At 43.6% G+C, this 16,280-nt stretch overlaps 1 protein-coding gene across 1 annotated transcript in view; it reads left to right on the forward strand.

Moving 5' to 3' along the window:
• The window catches only part of wu:fb95e10 (nucleolar protein dao-5), a 28,377-nt gene extending 17,819 nt beyond the window's left edge, over positions 1-10,558 (forward strand). Inside the window, exons 4-5 of the mRNA XM_040123700.1 lie at positions 6,704-6,927; positions 7,176-10,558. Coding sequence (XP_039979634.1) covers positions 6,704-6,927; positions 7,176-10,441 — 3,490 coding nt within the window. The 3' untranslated portion in view covers positions 10,442-10,558. The remainder of the gene's footprint in view (positions 1-6,703; positions 6,928-7,175) is intronic.
• Positions 10,559-16,280: the final 5,722 nt, after the last annotated feature.

Consider the following 16,280-nt stretch of genomic DNA (forward strand, 5'->3'; position numbering starts at 1 on the left):
AACACTTACCAGTGATAGCTGTTCTCAACACTAGTATGCAGTAGGAACTGAAGTCTCTCACAATGTCATTGTTAACTATACAGGTATTTCCTCCATATTAAGACTGTTAGGTCTAAATATGGTTATATACAAATATCTCTTATATACCATGTATTATGGGTATACAAATATTAGGAATTGGTTCATCCAGATAAACAGGTGGTTGCGCTAATTCAACAATCAGGCACCATTAAACCATTGCAGAAGAAGAGGGCGCAATGAGATGATGTACTTAAAATGGCACTAGTAAAACCTCAGATGATGGAAAACCATGTGAAAAACGAGATGGAATTATAGCATATTGTCTATATGTCAACATCAATGATGTATTCAGTGAACACCTTTACACATGCTGTATTATTCACCGTGTTTGCTAAACACCGATTTTGAATCCAAACATGTAGCAGGCTGCACTGCATGTAGCCAGGCTTTTAAATAACAAACTTATTGGGCTAAGTAGGAAACATGGTTGAATTTATCAAAAGACTGAGCTGAAATCTAGCTGAAGCTATTACTGTAATCAGGTTAAGATCAGATTATTAGTGAGTATCTAAGTGCACCTAAATTGCAGTATTCTTCGTGAGTGTATGAGTCAGTAAAATGTTTTTCATACAGTGGATGTGTAGCCCAGAGAAGGATTTTGCTGCACTAGACCTACATATCAATCCCCATGAGAGTGGTATAACCATTACTGACAATAAGCTTATCTGACAGCACCTTGTATCCTTGTAGGAATACTTTGTTAAGTGTGTGTGCGTGCACGTCAGCATCTGTATATGTGATGTGCTTTTAGGGCCATAAATTTCTACTTTAATTAGACTTTGCCCTTTTCCTACCTCACTCAATCCTTAATTCAGGCCTGCTATCTGCAGAGTGGTGGAGAGCTTGACGGACACATTCATTGCCACATCAGACATCCCCTGCTTCCCCTGTTGCTGTCATGCACACACACACACACCTGCATTGGGTCTATAATTTTACTCAGTGTTTTACTCAGTCTTCTATTCAGCCAGAGGTTATATCAAAATTAAATTAGGTTTTTTAGTTGTTCCTGCTATAGTGGCTGTTACAGCTCATTCTTTTGCTGTTTTTGGGACATTCTGCACAGCCAAACTTTGAAAACAGACTTTTGACTGGTCTGAAAGCTCAAGTGCATAATATTAAAACTTCAGTTGTTCACTCTAAGTGGAAAGAAAGATATCTTTTCCTGTGTAGAAGAGTCTGACTGTCACAGTTTTTCACTACCCAAGAATCAGGCTCCCTATACACTGCACTTTACCTGTCTACACAAACAGCAACGGGTCAGTGAGGGTGTAGAACCTGAGTCGATGGTGATATGTTGTTTATGCACCATAGGTTATGATTGTGAAAGTAAAGTGTGTGTACAACTAAAGTGAAGATGTTGGTGTGTATATGTGTAGAATGTAAGGATATATTTGTGTGCGTGCAACATGCACGGAAATGCCTATACTAGTTCCCTTTACAGTATGTTAATTTTTTTCCAGTATTAATGCATTTTTTCATGGGTAGGTTGTATCTTTGTGTTCGTTTTGCTTGCATTGGCACTCTTGTTTTCTTTATGAAGTGTGTATGTGTGTGCATGTTCACCTACTGTTTGAAGCTGATTGCCCACAGCACACAGCCTACGACAGGAGACATTAGAGCCAGATTAGTGTGCAAATGGAGAAAGTAGAAGTCATTATGGGTTGCTTGAACATCGTGTCTATGCATGTTGAAATGTATGCTAATAGTTTATGTGTCAACTTCTTTGCATGAATATGTACCAGTTTTTGGCATTCTTGGGCAGCTGCAAAGATGATTCGTGTCCAGTTTTGCATTGATAATTGGGGACTGGTATGCTGCATCCAACCTGCTCAACAGGATTGTGCATATGCTATATAGGTGCTTCAGTGTGTGCAGGTACTGTATGTGTTGCTCCTGAATGCCTGCATAGTAGGAGCAGCATGTAATTAGAATGCAGAGCATGCGTTCATTTGCCCGTATATTACTCAGTATGATGTGAAGGTAAAGGGGGAAGGGAGGCATACATGCTGGCTTGATGGATACATGGTACATGCACACATACCACTGAGCTGTTTTCTCCTTCTGGCTTTGCTGTCTGCGGATGAAGCAGAGTGAAGTAAACCAAAAACGGCGGCAGTGGAGTATGGAAGCTACATGGCTGAATAAGTCATGTGTTCATACTGAGCTCTGATAACTGCTGCCAGAGATACATGATGAGTGTGAGGGCTTTGCTTGCAGAGAGTGTGAGTTGTCTGCATGATGTGTGTGTGTGTGTGTGTGTGTGTCTGTGTGTGTGTGCGTGCGTGCGTGCGCATGCGCGCGTGTGTGTGTGAGAGAGACAGAGAGAGGTAGAGCTGGAGAGAAAGCGTTATCGGGGTATCTCTGCATGAAACAGAGGGAAATATTGCCCTTTTGTGGATCAGAGGACAGAGTAAAGGTATTCGGTCCTTATTGTACAAATTCAGAAGAGAAAATGAGACAAGCTCACTGTTTGTTGATCAGTTTTCTATTTTTCCTGCCATCAACACAGCCTCTCATTTTCCCACATTAGTCATACTGTTTTCCTCATTGACGGTCCAACAGGGAGGATACATTTTTACTGCAGTGGGTTGAATGCAACCCTCTTCATGATCAAACAAATTACTGCTGATGAAATGGTCCACAGCACTGGTCTGTGTGGCAAGCAGTAGTCAGGGTCCTTGCCCCAGACACTGTTCAGCTGTCCAGCATGAAGCAGACAACATGTTGCGCAGGCTGTAAATCTTCTGTTCTGCTCTGGGTGTGGTCGATGACTCTGTGATGCGGTCTTCTGCTGCCATGATTTTATTGCCGCAAGAATGAAGCTGCAGAGCCAATTATCAAATGGATTTAGTGGGAATGAGTCGGAGGGAGGGAATGGGAGAAGGACAGAAGCAGGTGTATATGTCTGAGTGTGGCGGATGTAATAGATATATTACATCTGCTCTTTGTGGAAATTGGGGTTTTTTCTCTGTACCAGAACCACATATTAACCACTGTATTTTCAAACATCGCTATGAGCGTAAAAAATAGTTATTCTCCTGATACTGAGGCAACCTTTCTTGAAAAATCCCTATTTTTAATGTCTCTACTCCTCCTTCTCTAACTAATTTAGTTCATTGTATGTACATCACTTCCTTTGTGACTGATGTAGATTTAATAGGGATAATTACTGGATTACAATTGTAATGTCCTCAATACTTTGTACAGTATATAGAGACAGCTCTGCTGATACTAAAGCCTTATTTTCTGCCCTCTGTTTTGTTCTACCAAACAGAACCAGTTGAAAGAATGTGACAAATTTTTAAAAAAGTCAGAAGATCTGAGGGCTTTTAACATTTTAAAAAAACTAGATCCTGTTAGTATATTATTACATTTAGTTCATAGATTTTCCTTTGGTAGTGGAGGGACAGAAATGATAGATAGAGAGATGTGAAATTTGAACCTATTGCATTATATCTAAGTTTAAACCATAGAGCCCGAGGGTCCACACATCCTGCTTTGCTCCTGCTTCAGAGCAGTAAGACAGGCAGGCAGGCAGACACCACTGTGACTTAAGGCTACCACAGTGAGACCCAAGGGGTCGCTATTGTCCCATAAAGATATCTGGGAAAGGGAGAACAACAGTTGTGATAACATTTAGAGAAGTGAGTTCTGATCAGGTTAATTTTACAGTAAAATTTCCAAAGCACCCTCAGTCACATGACTGCATCCTTCCTGAAGTGGCTGAGATCACTTTGACCAGGATAAAGATCCCGCCTCAACATTTCTGCAACTTAATTAACACAGCATCATTTTTAATTTACTTACTTACTTAATTTACTTACTTGTCTTAAGAAGAGAGAGGTCCTTCTACCATAGATTGTCGCCTTTGCTGCAGGCAAGATGTTTGCCTGCATTCTTGGTTAGCTCCTGCTAACTCCTTTGCCCATTTCATGGTGCATCTTATTATTTAAATCAAAACTTAATTCTCGTTGTATCTTAATAAAGCAGCACCGGCAGGCAATCATGTTTTTATACACAGTAACCCTTTCTCAGCTGCAAAGATTGAGAAAATGTGTAGCTGCAATAAAGCTAAGGTGAACTTTACGTATTTTGCTGTGTACATCAGTGCGCTTGTAGCAACAAGCCATCAGTGATCTGACTTTTCAGCTATAGTGCATTTCTGGGTTATCTGTTGAACATTTGCTTTAACCCCAGTTTATAGTGTTATTTCTCTCAGCAATGCCTGTGGTGAAATATGAACAATGAACATGTTTTTTTTTTCCTTTGATACAAGCTGCACATTGAGGTAAATATAGACGCGAAGTGGCTTCGTTTAAATACTCCAATAACCAATAACCAATAACAGTCTTCTCTGTCATTCAGAATGAATGCGAGCTTAAAATAATTCAAGCATCAATGCATCACTCTATTCAGACATTGTCACCATAGCAAAGTGTTGTAAAACAATATCTAATCTCAGAACACACAAGATCTCATTGTATTGTGGCCCAGTTTCTTCAATACTGAGATAGTAATAATTTCACCTGTGTAGACTGCCTTCTCCAATAAGACACTAATATAAGATAATGTGTAATCAGATGAATATTATTTGCCTCCCCTTTCCCATCTCTCTCCCTCTTGCATGGTCTCTATCTCCCTCTTGCCTCTTTCTTTCTCAGAGGCCTGGTTCATTTCCAGTGCTGTTTAAAGTACTCCTGCCGTTTTGAATGATCCATATTTATTTTATCAGACAGATTATTGTGAGTACTCTCTCTGAATATCCCCTCAGCATACTCCATCTCTAATGTTAGTCTCTGTATCATTTAATTCTCCTAATTTTCCTTTACTGTAATTTCTCTTTATCTTTTACTCTCTATTTCAAGCACCACAGAACTTATTCTCATTTCACATTTTGACATCTTGTTTACAATTTTAAGCATAAAATCTTAGCATCTCAGTCACTATTTCCCAATTTAAATTTAGGAGATAAAGATTTGTGGTAGAGCATGTCAGGAAAAGGAATTTTAGATTCAATTTATTTGCTCAGACTAAACTTTCCTCAGCCAGCTCTGCAGTTCAGACAAGGATTTAGTGCAGCCTTTTCTTACATTTTATCACTACTTAAGCACATTTACTCACAAATTTCTTCATCAGCATTTTCTGATTTTCAAGTAGACACAGTCTCCCACAAACAGTCAATGCATCACACGAGTCTATAAGTGGTTTTGTATAGCCGGAAGGGTTTCATATTAGTAATACTGACATGATCCAACAATGTCAATATCAGTAACACACTTTTTACTACCCAAAATAATGTGGATCAACTGTAAAAGCTTGTTTGAACTTCTGACATGACCACACCCCTATTGTGTTGCCACCCGTTGCTCCCTGGTTTTAATCTTATTTCATGTTATGAAACTGTATTCCATTAAATTTGCCAGGTATGGATAGCACGCACTACTTCACAAAAGTTATTTTTATTCTCCTTTCAGTCTTAAAGATTAACATGGTCCTAGCCATCTTCACTCTCCATCTACCTCTCTCTCGTCGACTGTTCTCTTTCTGCCAGTACTAACTCAATTCTTTATTTAGAAACAGGAAGTTAGTGTAGCACAGGCCCAGGAGATTGAACACCACAGCCTTGTCAGAACTACTAGATGTAGATTACTTTGCTCAGACGTTACATAGAAGTGAGATTCTGGGCCAGGCAGGCTGCCAGAGCAGCCAGGCTGATGCATACTGCCCGGAGTGTCATTCCCTTGTGGGGACAGGGTATATGAGATCAGGGACAGGGTTGACTTGGGTTGGGACGCCTCACTGGGATCCTCTGTGACTCACCTTCAAAACTGCATCACTTCATAGGTCCTCATGGGAGTTTTTCATGAGGTTGTTGAAGACTGAGCTGGGCATGGCCCTGATGTTACCAGTGTTTCAGATACTGATACACTAAGGGCCAGGTTATGCTAGAAAAGAACTAGTATGTACGACGTGTTGTCCAAACAAGTCTGAAGGCAAAATAAATTTATAGCTGTTCTGATCAGCCATGCTGGAAGGCAGGGTGTCATACAGAGGGGCGAGACGTAGATGTGAGCTGATGCCGCATCAGTGGAAAGTTATTTAGGTCAGGGCCTTGCCTGCTCATTTACCCATTAAGAACGGTCTGCACTCTCCTTATGAGGTGGAAAACATACATGCCCATGTATTGTTTTAGTCCTGCAATCTTTACAAACTGTGCTGTTTCTTAGAGTATCTTCTGGCAGTGACTAACAAGTGAGACGTCACAGTCTTGGTCCCTGTCTTGCTAACTCTGAGACACTTACAGCACAGAGCTGACCAGCACAAAGTTGGGGTGAGATTTGATGTTTCCCCCTACCTGTGAGTGGCTTGACAACTCAAACGCTTGATTCACCCTCAATTAATCTTCATCCCTTGTATTTTGTAAAAAGGGAAATCATTTAAATATGTCCGTCTCACAGGGATTTTAAATTATCATACAAGTAAGCCTAGAGTGGACCAGCATAGAGAAATCCATGATTTAAAAGAACAAATACACATTTAGCCGCCTTTGTTTCTCAGACCCAGAAGTCTATGCTATACTATGTCTCTCTTAAGCATGTTCTTTGTCTTGTTTCTTCAGGCCCACTACTGGCACATCAGCATCATCTCGTCCAGCAACAGGCTCAAACCGGGCACCCACTACCAACACAACCAAGAGCTCCCCAGCTACAGCCAAACCTGCTACCCCTAAAACCCCTTCCAACACTGCCAAGCCTGCTGCCTCCAAACTAACCTCCACTACCCCCTCTGGTGGCAAACCGCCGGCATCACAAACATCCAGAAACTCAACCCCTGTGAAAAAAGGTTTAAAAAATAAATAGATAAATAATATCATGAGCAGGAATGCACAAGCACATGTATCGCATTTTAAAATTATGGATTATAAAACTCTACGTTTCAAATCTATGTTTTCATATTTAATGTGAAAGCAGTTACATATTACTACAGAGAACTTAAATGTTAAGTTTTGGTCTTTTGTGTGGATTATAATATGCTGTTTTATTTTCATTATAACATTGTTTAACTATTCCTTGTGCTCTGTTTTCCTACAGATGTTACCAAACCAGCTACCCCAGCAGCCAAAAAGTCAGTAGATTCTGCCCTTACCCGCCCTTCATCCGCAACAAAGTCAGCAAAACCTGAGACCCCCAAATCAGCTTCAAAATCAGACGTCACTGCCAAAAAGCCTACTACTATTACTAAGGCTGCAGACACAAAAATACCTAACCGGTCCAAAACACAAGAGAGTAAGCCCACACCTTCCAAGGATGCTTCCAAAACACTTGGCTCCAAAGCAGCTGTAGCCAAGACCTCCAGCCCCAAGAAAACTGTGGGCAGCAGCACTCCAACTCCTGTGAAACGTGGCCCCAAAGCTGCAACAGCTGCTGAACCTGGAAAGGAAATAGCCGCTGCTTTAGCTGCAGCAGCAGCTATCGCTACTGCAGCAGCTGCCATTGCCGGGCCAGAGGAACGAGAACCTCCTGCAGAAGTACCTGTGGAGCCACCCGCTGGAACTCTTGAAGCAGTACAAGAAAAAACTTCAGAGCCCACACCAGAACCAGTCTCTGCACCAGCATCAGAATCAGTGCAAGAACCAACACCAGAACCCATAAGTGAACCAAGACCAGAACCCACACAGGAACCAATGCCGGAACCTATACGGGAACCAACTCCAGAACCCATACGTGAACCAACGCCAGAACCCATACGTGAACCAACGCCAGAACCCGTGCGACAACCGACACCAGAGCCTGTACGTGAACCAACGCCAGAACAAATACTAGAACCAACACCTGAGCCTGTACGTGAACCAACGCCAGAACCCATACGAGAACCGACACCAGAGCCTGTACGTGAACCACTACAAAAACCAACACCAGAACCTGTACAGGAACCAAGTTCAGACCAAGTGCAAGAAACATCTCCAGAACCCCCTGTAGAACCACTGTCTCAGCAGTCAGCAGAGCCAGAAGTAGGAGCTGAACCAGTCCATGAACCAGCCTCCAATGTTCAGATGTCAGCCCAGCTCAACCTTTTCAAATTCGAGGAGTCTGCGAACGACTCAGTTCCTTCCCTGGGAACTACTGTCATGTCTCCTCCTTGTTCCCCACCAGGCCCTGTTTCTCCGGTTAGAGAGCAAGAGAATGCCTCCTGTCTGCTGGAGATGCATATCCAGGCTGATCCCTGGGACAGGAACGTGCCCCTGGCATCATATGATATTGCTTTCCAGAGTGCAGTCAATATGATGAACTTCCAGACAGAAGAGGAAAAGGAGAATAAAGAACACTTTGAGGCACAGGGATTGAGGGAGGAGGAAGAGGAGGAGGAGGTAGAGAAAGAGAACCTCTATATGCCTACTTCTGCAGCTCCATCTGAAGAGGCCTTTAATATGATGAAACAACCTCACTTGTTGGGTGCCTCATCCATGGATAATTTCATCCCCAGGGACCCGATCTCCCCTCATGAAAAGGAGGAGGCTGTGGAAAAGGCTGATGAAGAGATCAATGAGGATGATGAAGAGGAGGAAGAGGATGAAGATGAGGAGCAGAGGAGACTAGGCCATCGGCCTTCATCCATGATCACTGACATGAGCAAGTCTCAGCCCTCTGAGGAGTTCCAAGTAAGGTCCTCAACCTTTGGCATTTCTGTAGGATGGCATGGTGACGAACTGCTGTCTGGGATGGACTCGGATGTGAGCAGCTGCACTAGCAGTCAGCAGCAGGGAGTCTTTGACCTCAGGAGCACCCAGCACACCGCAATATTGGAGGGCACCCAGAGCTCAGACGCCCTGGTCAACTCAAGCCTCCATGGCTCTGAGGGCGATGGTAATCTCACGGGTTCTCCCAACGTGGAAACCCTGGCCAACGAAGAAGAGAAGGACGAGAATGAAGAGGATGAGCGGGTGGACGATATGGACTTGAGTTCAGAGAGAGTAGAGGAGCATCACAAGGTGTTCCAGCAGCAGGAACAAGATGAGGAGGATGATGAAGATGTAGAGATGCACAGTGAAGGTGTGACAGAGAGCTGTGGGAATGTAGATGAAGATGACTTCAATGAGGAGGAGCGTTTAGACAACCTCAATCGCTCTGTTCCTCCGCCTTGCATGCCCCCAGCCTCCTCCTGGGGCCAGACCAACCCCTTCTCTGATACCTGGGGTCAACCAGCCTCGCTGCTCTCTGTCTCCTCCCCCAGCCCAGTGTCTGACCATGATTTAGCTGAATCTGAAACACCAACTCAGTCAGCTGCCCAGGCATGTTTGGACAGCAGTGCCCCTTCCTTTGCTCCTCAGTCAGAGCAAGAGCTCCAGCAGCACCAATCAGTCCATGAGGAGATGAGGGGTTCAACCGAGGACGTTCATGTCCTACTTGCTGCTCCAGCTGTAGGCATGTCTCAGTCCAGCACTCTGAGTGGCACAGGTCTGAATGCCCACAGCAGCAGCGAGACAAGCACACCAGAGGAACTACGAGACTACGACAGCAGCTCTGGGGTGGAGTCCCGTTCGGACAAGCAGCAGACCCCAGTGCCTGCTTCAGTCCAGCCTGACATGGAGCAGGACCTGGGTATCCACTTGGAGAAAGGCGATGGAGAAGAGGAGGAGGCTGAGACACTCCCTGCCGATGAGGTCCTGGGAACAGGACCCCCAACTGCTCCAGCATCCGCTCCATCTTCCCCTTCCACCTCAGGAGATGAGGCCAGTGATACAGAGGGTGAGATGCAAATAAACGACCCAGATAATCCAATGATGATGGATGAGAGTGCTGGATTTGAAAGCCCTCCTCCCACCTGTAATCTGCCTGCTCTTGAGGAGGATGAGGAGGCAGCAGACACACCCGCCGGTGAGGGTGAAGAGGACGGAGGCGGAGCCACCCCTCAGTCAGCCAACTCTGTGGCATCTTACGGCTTCGACTGCACCACATCCAACTCCAACGCCCACTCCATGGCCGAGAGCTGCGGAAAGAGCCCAGGGATCTTCTCCCTAGAGAATGAGGAACAGCTGCCTGAGGAGGCCAAGGACCCGTCCCTCATCAAGGAGCTGACCCTGCCATCAGCTGCTGCTGCTGCCCAGGCAGAGGACCTGCTGGGTAGACCTGTGGACCTGATGCCTTTGGGCCTCCCGGGAGACATCCAGCCCAGTCTAGATGAGCATCACTACATGCTAGGGGGAAAGGTTGCAGCAGACCACCTGGGGGAAGTCGATCCGTTGGAGCCCAGTCATCACCTTGGTGCTCAGGGATCTGGAGACACCAGTGACAGCCAGCCACCATACTACTCAACCATTTGTGATAAGACTGATAGTTTTCTGGCAGGTAACGTATAAGTCCCTCCTATTACCCCCAGAATGCACCTTTTCCCTGAAACCCTCCCCTTTTACCTGTTGTTTGTTTTCTCTCCAGTTGGGTTAGATGGGATTCAAAGAAAAAAAAAGGAGAGCAAGGAGAGCAAGATTGTAGGGAAAGATTTTAAAAAATGAACAAAGGAGACTGGAAAAATGACTGTAGCAAGCCTCCCTCTTTCATACTGTTATAGTCAAGTTTATGAGTGTATGGCTTAAACTCCTTTATGTACAATAGCTACTACCATTTTCTAGTAGAATGTTCTTTTTAAGTAACACTGCATATTTGTAGCTCCTGATGGGGTATTGACTGATTGGTCCAATGTGACTGAGCTTTTAAACCGAAAAATCCAAAAAAAACACACAAAAAAACAGATGGAATGAAATGGACTTATTGTGTATTTATCCTACTGTTTTTACCGAACAAATGTCAATGATTTTTTTCTTTTGTTTTGTATTTGCTTATTTGTTGTTTTTTTGTTTGTTTTTTGTTTTTTTTTTCTGTTGAAACCTGGTCCTTCCTACCCTGTGTACAAATGCTTCATGTTCAACAGCACAATAGCAATAGTCACATGCTCCTTTTTAAAAGGTTGTGTTCTTGTTTCAAGACTTTTAGCTATCAAAATAAAGGCTAGATATTAACACGGCTGTTTGGCCCTTACAGATTTGTTGAGGTAGGTATGGAAATATTAGATTGCAGTTGGTGAAGTTTTTACTGTGTGCTTCAAGAGGTTCTGCGCTCTTTGCATAGGTCGTCAAGGTATATAACGTGCAGTCACGTACAGTATGTGTTTCAGGCGTTTGGTTTTAAGTGGCTAAGCTTCAAGCCTCAGTTAGCTGATCATTTGTGTTCCAGAAGAGAATAACAACTAGCCTATTATTTGTGATGAGATCCTGCATTGTCCTACATCACTATCACAGCTTTACACTCGCTGAAACGTTTTCATAGTGGGCGTTTGGTTTACTATTTCAACAGTATATTGCATGTTTAACTAACAAAAAGACTGTGTACTACCTTGAATTTGAAACAGCTCTACACTGGACATGTTCATAAATGAATGGTTCACACTAGGTTATCTTTCAAAATTCCATTAAAACATCATTGCAAGGCATTTTGTTCCTGTTTCTTATTTTCCCTATGGATCCAGCATGCCTGAACTTACCGTCCCTGTGTTTGACTTGCTCTGTATTTGTATGTTTGCACAACGAATTTCCCATGGCATCTCCCATTTTTCACCATGGGAATAACTGGTAAACAGTTACTGATTCAACATTGTACAATGTTGTATCTAAAATAGAATTTTGGTCGAAATCAAAGAGGTAATCCAAATGGTGTCCCAGTGCCCTGTTTTCCAGCATGCTTATGCCTTTATGAAATGTTTCAGATTCAGCACTAGTTGAATAACATCACATTGAAAACACATGCTTGGTAGGTGAGGCTCACTTAAAGGTGCCCGGTGGAGTTTTCGTGTGTAGAAAAACATGTTTACAGTCAGTGTTTTTTAGCAAAACACAGTATGTGTATCCTTGAGCTCTAACAAACGTGTTGAGGTATTTACCTTCTCACAAAACATTTACAAAGCCGAATATTTGAAATTCTACATTGTTTACATCCACGTTTGCTAGCTAGCAGTCTTCTTCTTCACCATTGTTGACACATTGCTACATTTGTTCGTGCATTGTCACCACCAACTGTCAATTTAGAATCACGTAAAACCTGCAGCCCACATACTGGTACAAACAAAATAGGGACCCAATAGTAAAAATACTACTCCATAGCACTTCTACTGGTCCAAAACTTTACAGGGTACCTTTATCAGCAATCAGGCAGGTAATGCACCATACATCTTACTTGCTTTGTTCAAGATTTGTATGCACAGGTTCCTCAAACACTCAAACAAGGTGGAACCTGCTCAGATCTGTCTGCATCCTCCTGAATGTTCCACTCACACATTCAGCACATAGACAAACACGACACAGACATACTGGACCATCTCCGCTCTGTACAAGCCACATAAATGCATCTGAATGTTGAAACTCAAGAAGACCAAACTCTGTTCTCCCTTTCATGCCTTTTTCCTCAGACCTTCCCACTCCTATTCATCAAAACCCTAACATGGAATCACTCCAAACCCCTGTATCAAAATCACACACACCCCTCTATCTGAAACTTCTCTAATTGTGCAGCTTTGATTGTTTTCTAAATGGTAATATACTGTATTCACGACAATGATGTAAACAAAAACCTGAAACAGGGCTTACACCAGTAAGCCCTGTTTTAGGTTTGTGTTTTGGGACATAATTTCTTGCCCTTTGAAAATACACAGTTACATAGGGGCACCCAAAATAAGGTGAATCAGCTGCATCATTTTCATGGCGTCGTGATTATGCATGGCACAAGACTAGTTATTCAAACAGGTGTAAGGTACATTATCATATTTTTATTAACATAGTATAGTCAATTCTGTGTGATTTTTCTGTCTTTTTTATTTCCTATGTGTTCAATTTTCCCTTCAAATACCTGTGGTCTGTAGTGTACTGTGTACTTATGACTGCTGTCTTGCACAATAGCCAATGTATACCAAGAGCACAAAGCCAAAGAGTTTTGTACCTATGTACTGTAGTTTACGTTATTAAATCAATCACAGCGAAACATGGTTATATTAAAGGAAATGCAACTTTAGAGGGAAAACATTTTGCAGTAACTACCTTATGATGTGTTCCTGTTTCATGGTTTGTTGATACAGTATACAGTATTCCTGTGTCATGGATGTCACTTTATTTTGAGAACCCCTTTCTTTTTGTGTCATACATTCGCCCTCTTGTCAGATCTCTCCTGAACCCTCTTCTTCCTGGCCCCTGTTGTTACACCCGTTCTGTTTGATGCATGCATCTCTAATGGATGCACCAAGTGATCTTAACTGTCTCGCAGGAGACGAGAAGAGAGATGAAGTGGATGGAGACCACAAGCTGCAAACAAACTCACAGGAAGACAACCAGAACCAGAATCACACTACCACTGTTTCTATAGCCAATGGACACTACTTGGCATTGGTTCCAGGCAACAGGAGACCCATTAATGTGACTCTTGCAGCACATTTTGCTAAGATTGCACCCCCCCCTCCTTTGATAGAGACCAGCGTCAACAGTCACACTGGTGGAGAGCAGCTCAGGAAGCTGGAGCATCACCAACAGAAGCTGAGAGAGATGCAGCACCGTAAAGAGCAGGAGAGGCAGAAGAGGCAGTGGCTGGACGAGGAGCGGTTGAGGCTGGAGCAGCAGAAGCAGCTGGAGAAGCAGCGCAGGGAGCTCCTCCGGCTGCAGCTGCAGCAGCAGCAGCAGGAGCACTGGCAACGCAGGCAGGTTCTGCAGTGGCAGCTGGAGCTGGAACAGCAGTACCGTATGCAGCAGAAACAGATCCAACAGCAGCAGCAGCTGAGGAGGAGCCCGACTGGAGTCATACTCTCCCTATCCTCAGGGCTCTGCACCATCTATGAAGCCATGGAGACCAGCGATGAGGAGGAAAACGCCAAAGGAGAGCAGAACAGGAACAAACGAGTAGTAGGGAAGAGGGTGCCATCCTCCCAGCGCGTCACACAGGATTTCCACAGGCATCTGTGTCCAGTGCCACCACAGGAACTGGAATGGAACAAGAAGTTGGAAATGGGGCAGCAGCTCATCAACCAAACCTTAATGCTGTCTGGAGATGGGGGGTGCCCACCTCTCCTCCTCCTCCCTCTTGGGAAAGGAGGCACCCTAAGCTCTTTGGAGAGCAGCATGTGGCCTAACATGCTGCCACAGTTCAGCCCTCCTGCCGCTACAGTCACCTCCGTCAGCAGCTATTCCCCGGACAGTCGGGGCAGTTCCCCACCTGGACACTGGACCGTGGTGGAGGTGGAGACCCAGCACTGAAGACAACCCACCAACAGATTTATCAACAAGACATTTTGGGAAATACGCTTTTTCGCTTTCTGGTAGAGAATTAGATGAGAAGAATGATACCACTCTCATGAATGTACACTTAGTATGAATCTACTGCCAGCAGCTAGTTAACTTTGCTTAGCATTCAGACTGGAAACGGGGGGATAGCTAGCCTGGCTCTGTCTAGAGGTAACAGCATACGCCTACCAGCCCCTCTAAATCTCACCAATTAATATTTTATATCTTGTTTGTTTCAGCCTTACAAAAACAACAAGTGCCCATTATATTGGGGGGGTGCTTATCTAATAATGTATTGGCCAAGAAGTAGTTGGGCACATAACCCCCCATAAAACATGAAGTTACACTTATGTTTTCATACAGATTAAGAAATAAGATAAAATGTGTTAATTTGTGAGTGTTAGAGGAGGTTGTTTTTTGTTACCTTAAGACAGATCAACACTAACTGTTTCCCCATTTCCAGTCATTATGCTAAACTAACAGGCAGTTATGAGAGTTGGATTGATTTTCTCACCTAAGTCTCCACCAGAAAGCCAATAAGCATAGTCTCAAAAATGAAGAGCCATTCCTTTAATTGTAAATATGCAATCCACCCTAAGACTGAAATTGGTGACAGATTTGTATCTATACTTAAAACAATTACAAAAAAACATTACTGTAAAACATATCACACAACGCAGTCATATCTTAGGCCATACAGGGATTTCAATGATAAGAATAGTTATCACTTCATAAAGTTTTTAATCCAATCACTAATTCAATCCAGTCAGATAATCATATGACCACACCAATCTGACTTCCAGTTGATCCAGGACCAACATCCTTATTATTAGAACAAATACACTGTAGATACACTGTGTCATTGATTACTGTTACCAATGCAGATCACATAGCCTACTGTAACCTCGCATTAGAGCGTGTTTCCTTACCAGAGGCACTTAAAAGCACTGTCTTACTCTGAAATGCACTGTAACTGCTTTAGAAACACTGTTGTCATGTGTTGTGTGGAGCAGCGCTCCACTGTTAGTCTCTTTTATATAACATGTGACACAACCAGATCCTGAGACCAAATATTGGTCACCCTCTTAAAAGAGGGATTGAGCTATGACAAATTGCACTTTTTTTTTTCTTATATTTTCTGTGTGGGCCAAAGAGTTTAATCAGGTAAGTGGCAGTACCGTTAACAGAGTTACAGTTTGTGGACTCATAAACCCAAAATCCTCATGGTGAAGTGTGAAACAACCTATTGAGTGTGTAGTGTGGTAAGCCTGTGGGAAGATGATGCTGTGATATAACCCCCCTTATCACCCAGTCTCCGGTCAGTACATTTGACTGTGACTTCACTGGACAACCAGGTTTTGATGGACTAATAGAGATGTCAGTCATGGAGGAAGAGGGGGGCCATGACGGACAAGAAGACCTTCCTTGTTCTGCTGCAAAGCGAGGGAGAAGGGAGAGAAGGCGAGGAGGGTGCTGGACTGGTGGGGGTGAGGGCGCTGGTCAAGGGGGTGGCGCTGGTGGTGCATTTGTTGTCTTCCCTTTCACATTCCAAAGTTTTAATCTCATTTCCTGGGTCGGCCAGTATTCAGGGAGTCTCCGAGGTTACCAATGATGTCATGGTGGGAGAGAAAGGAAGATGTCTGAGAGGAGACAATGTGCCAAGCTGGAAAGGCAGTTGGTAGGGGTTAAGGGGATTGGGCAGGTGGAGGGTGGAGGGGGGTAGTCAAGTACCAACAATCAGCCCATGTTTAATACTTAATATATGTTCACGATAATATATGACTGTTAAGAGTTTCTGCATAGTCCATATATTTTGCTGTTTTGTGATTTTCGCAATATATCAGAAAGATGTTTGATACTCGTAACAGTAAAAATCAGGTAACCA

This window comes from Xiphias gladius, chromosome 3 (genome assembly GCF_016859285.1).
Source record: "Xiphias gladius isolate SHS-SW01 ecotype Sanya breed wild chromosome 3, ASM1685928v1, whole genome shotgun sequence".
NCBI classification, from domain to species: Eukaryota; Metazoa; Chordata; class Actinopteri; order Istiophoriformes; family Xiphiidae; genus Xiphias; species Xiphias gladius.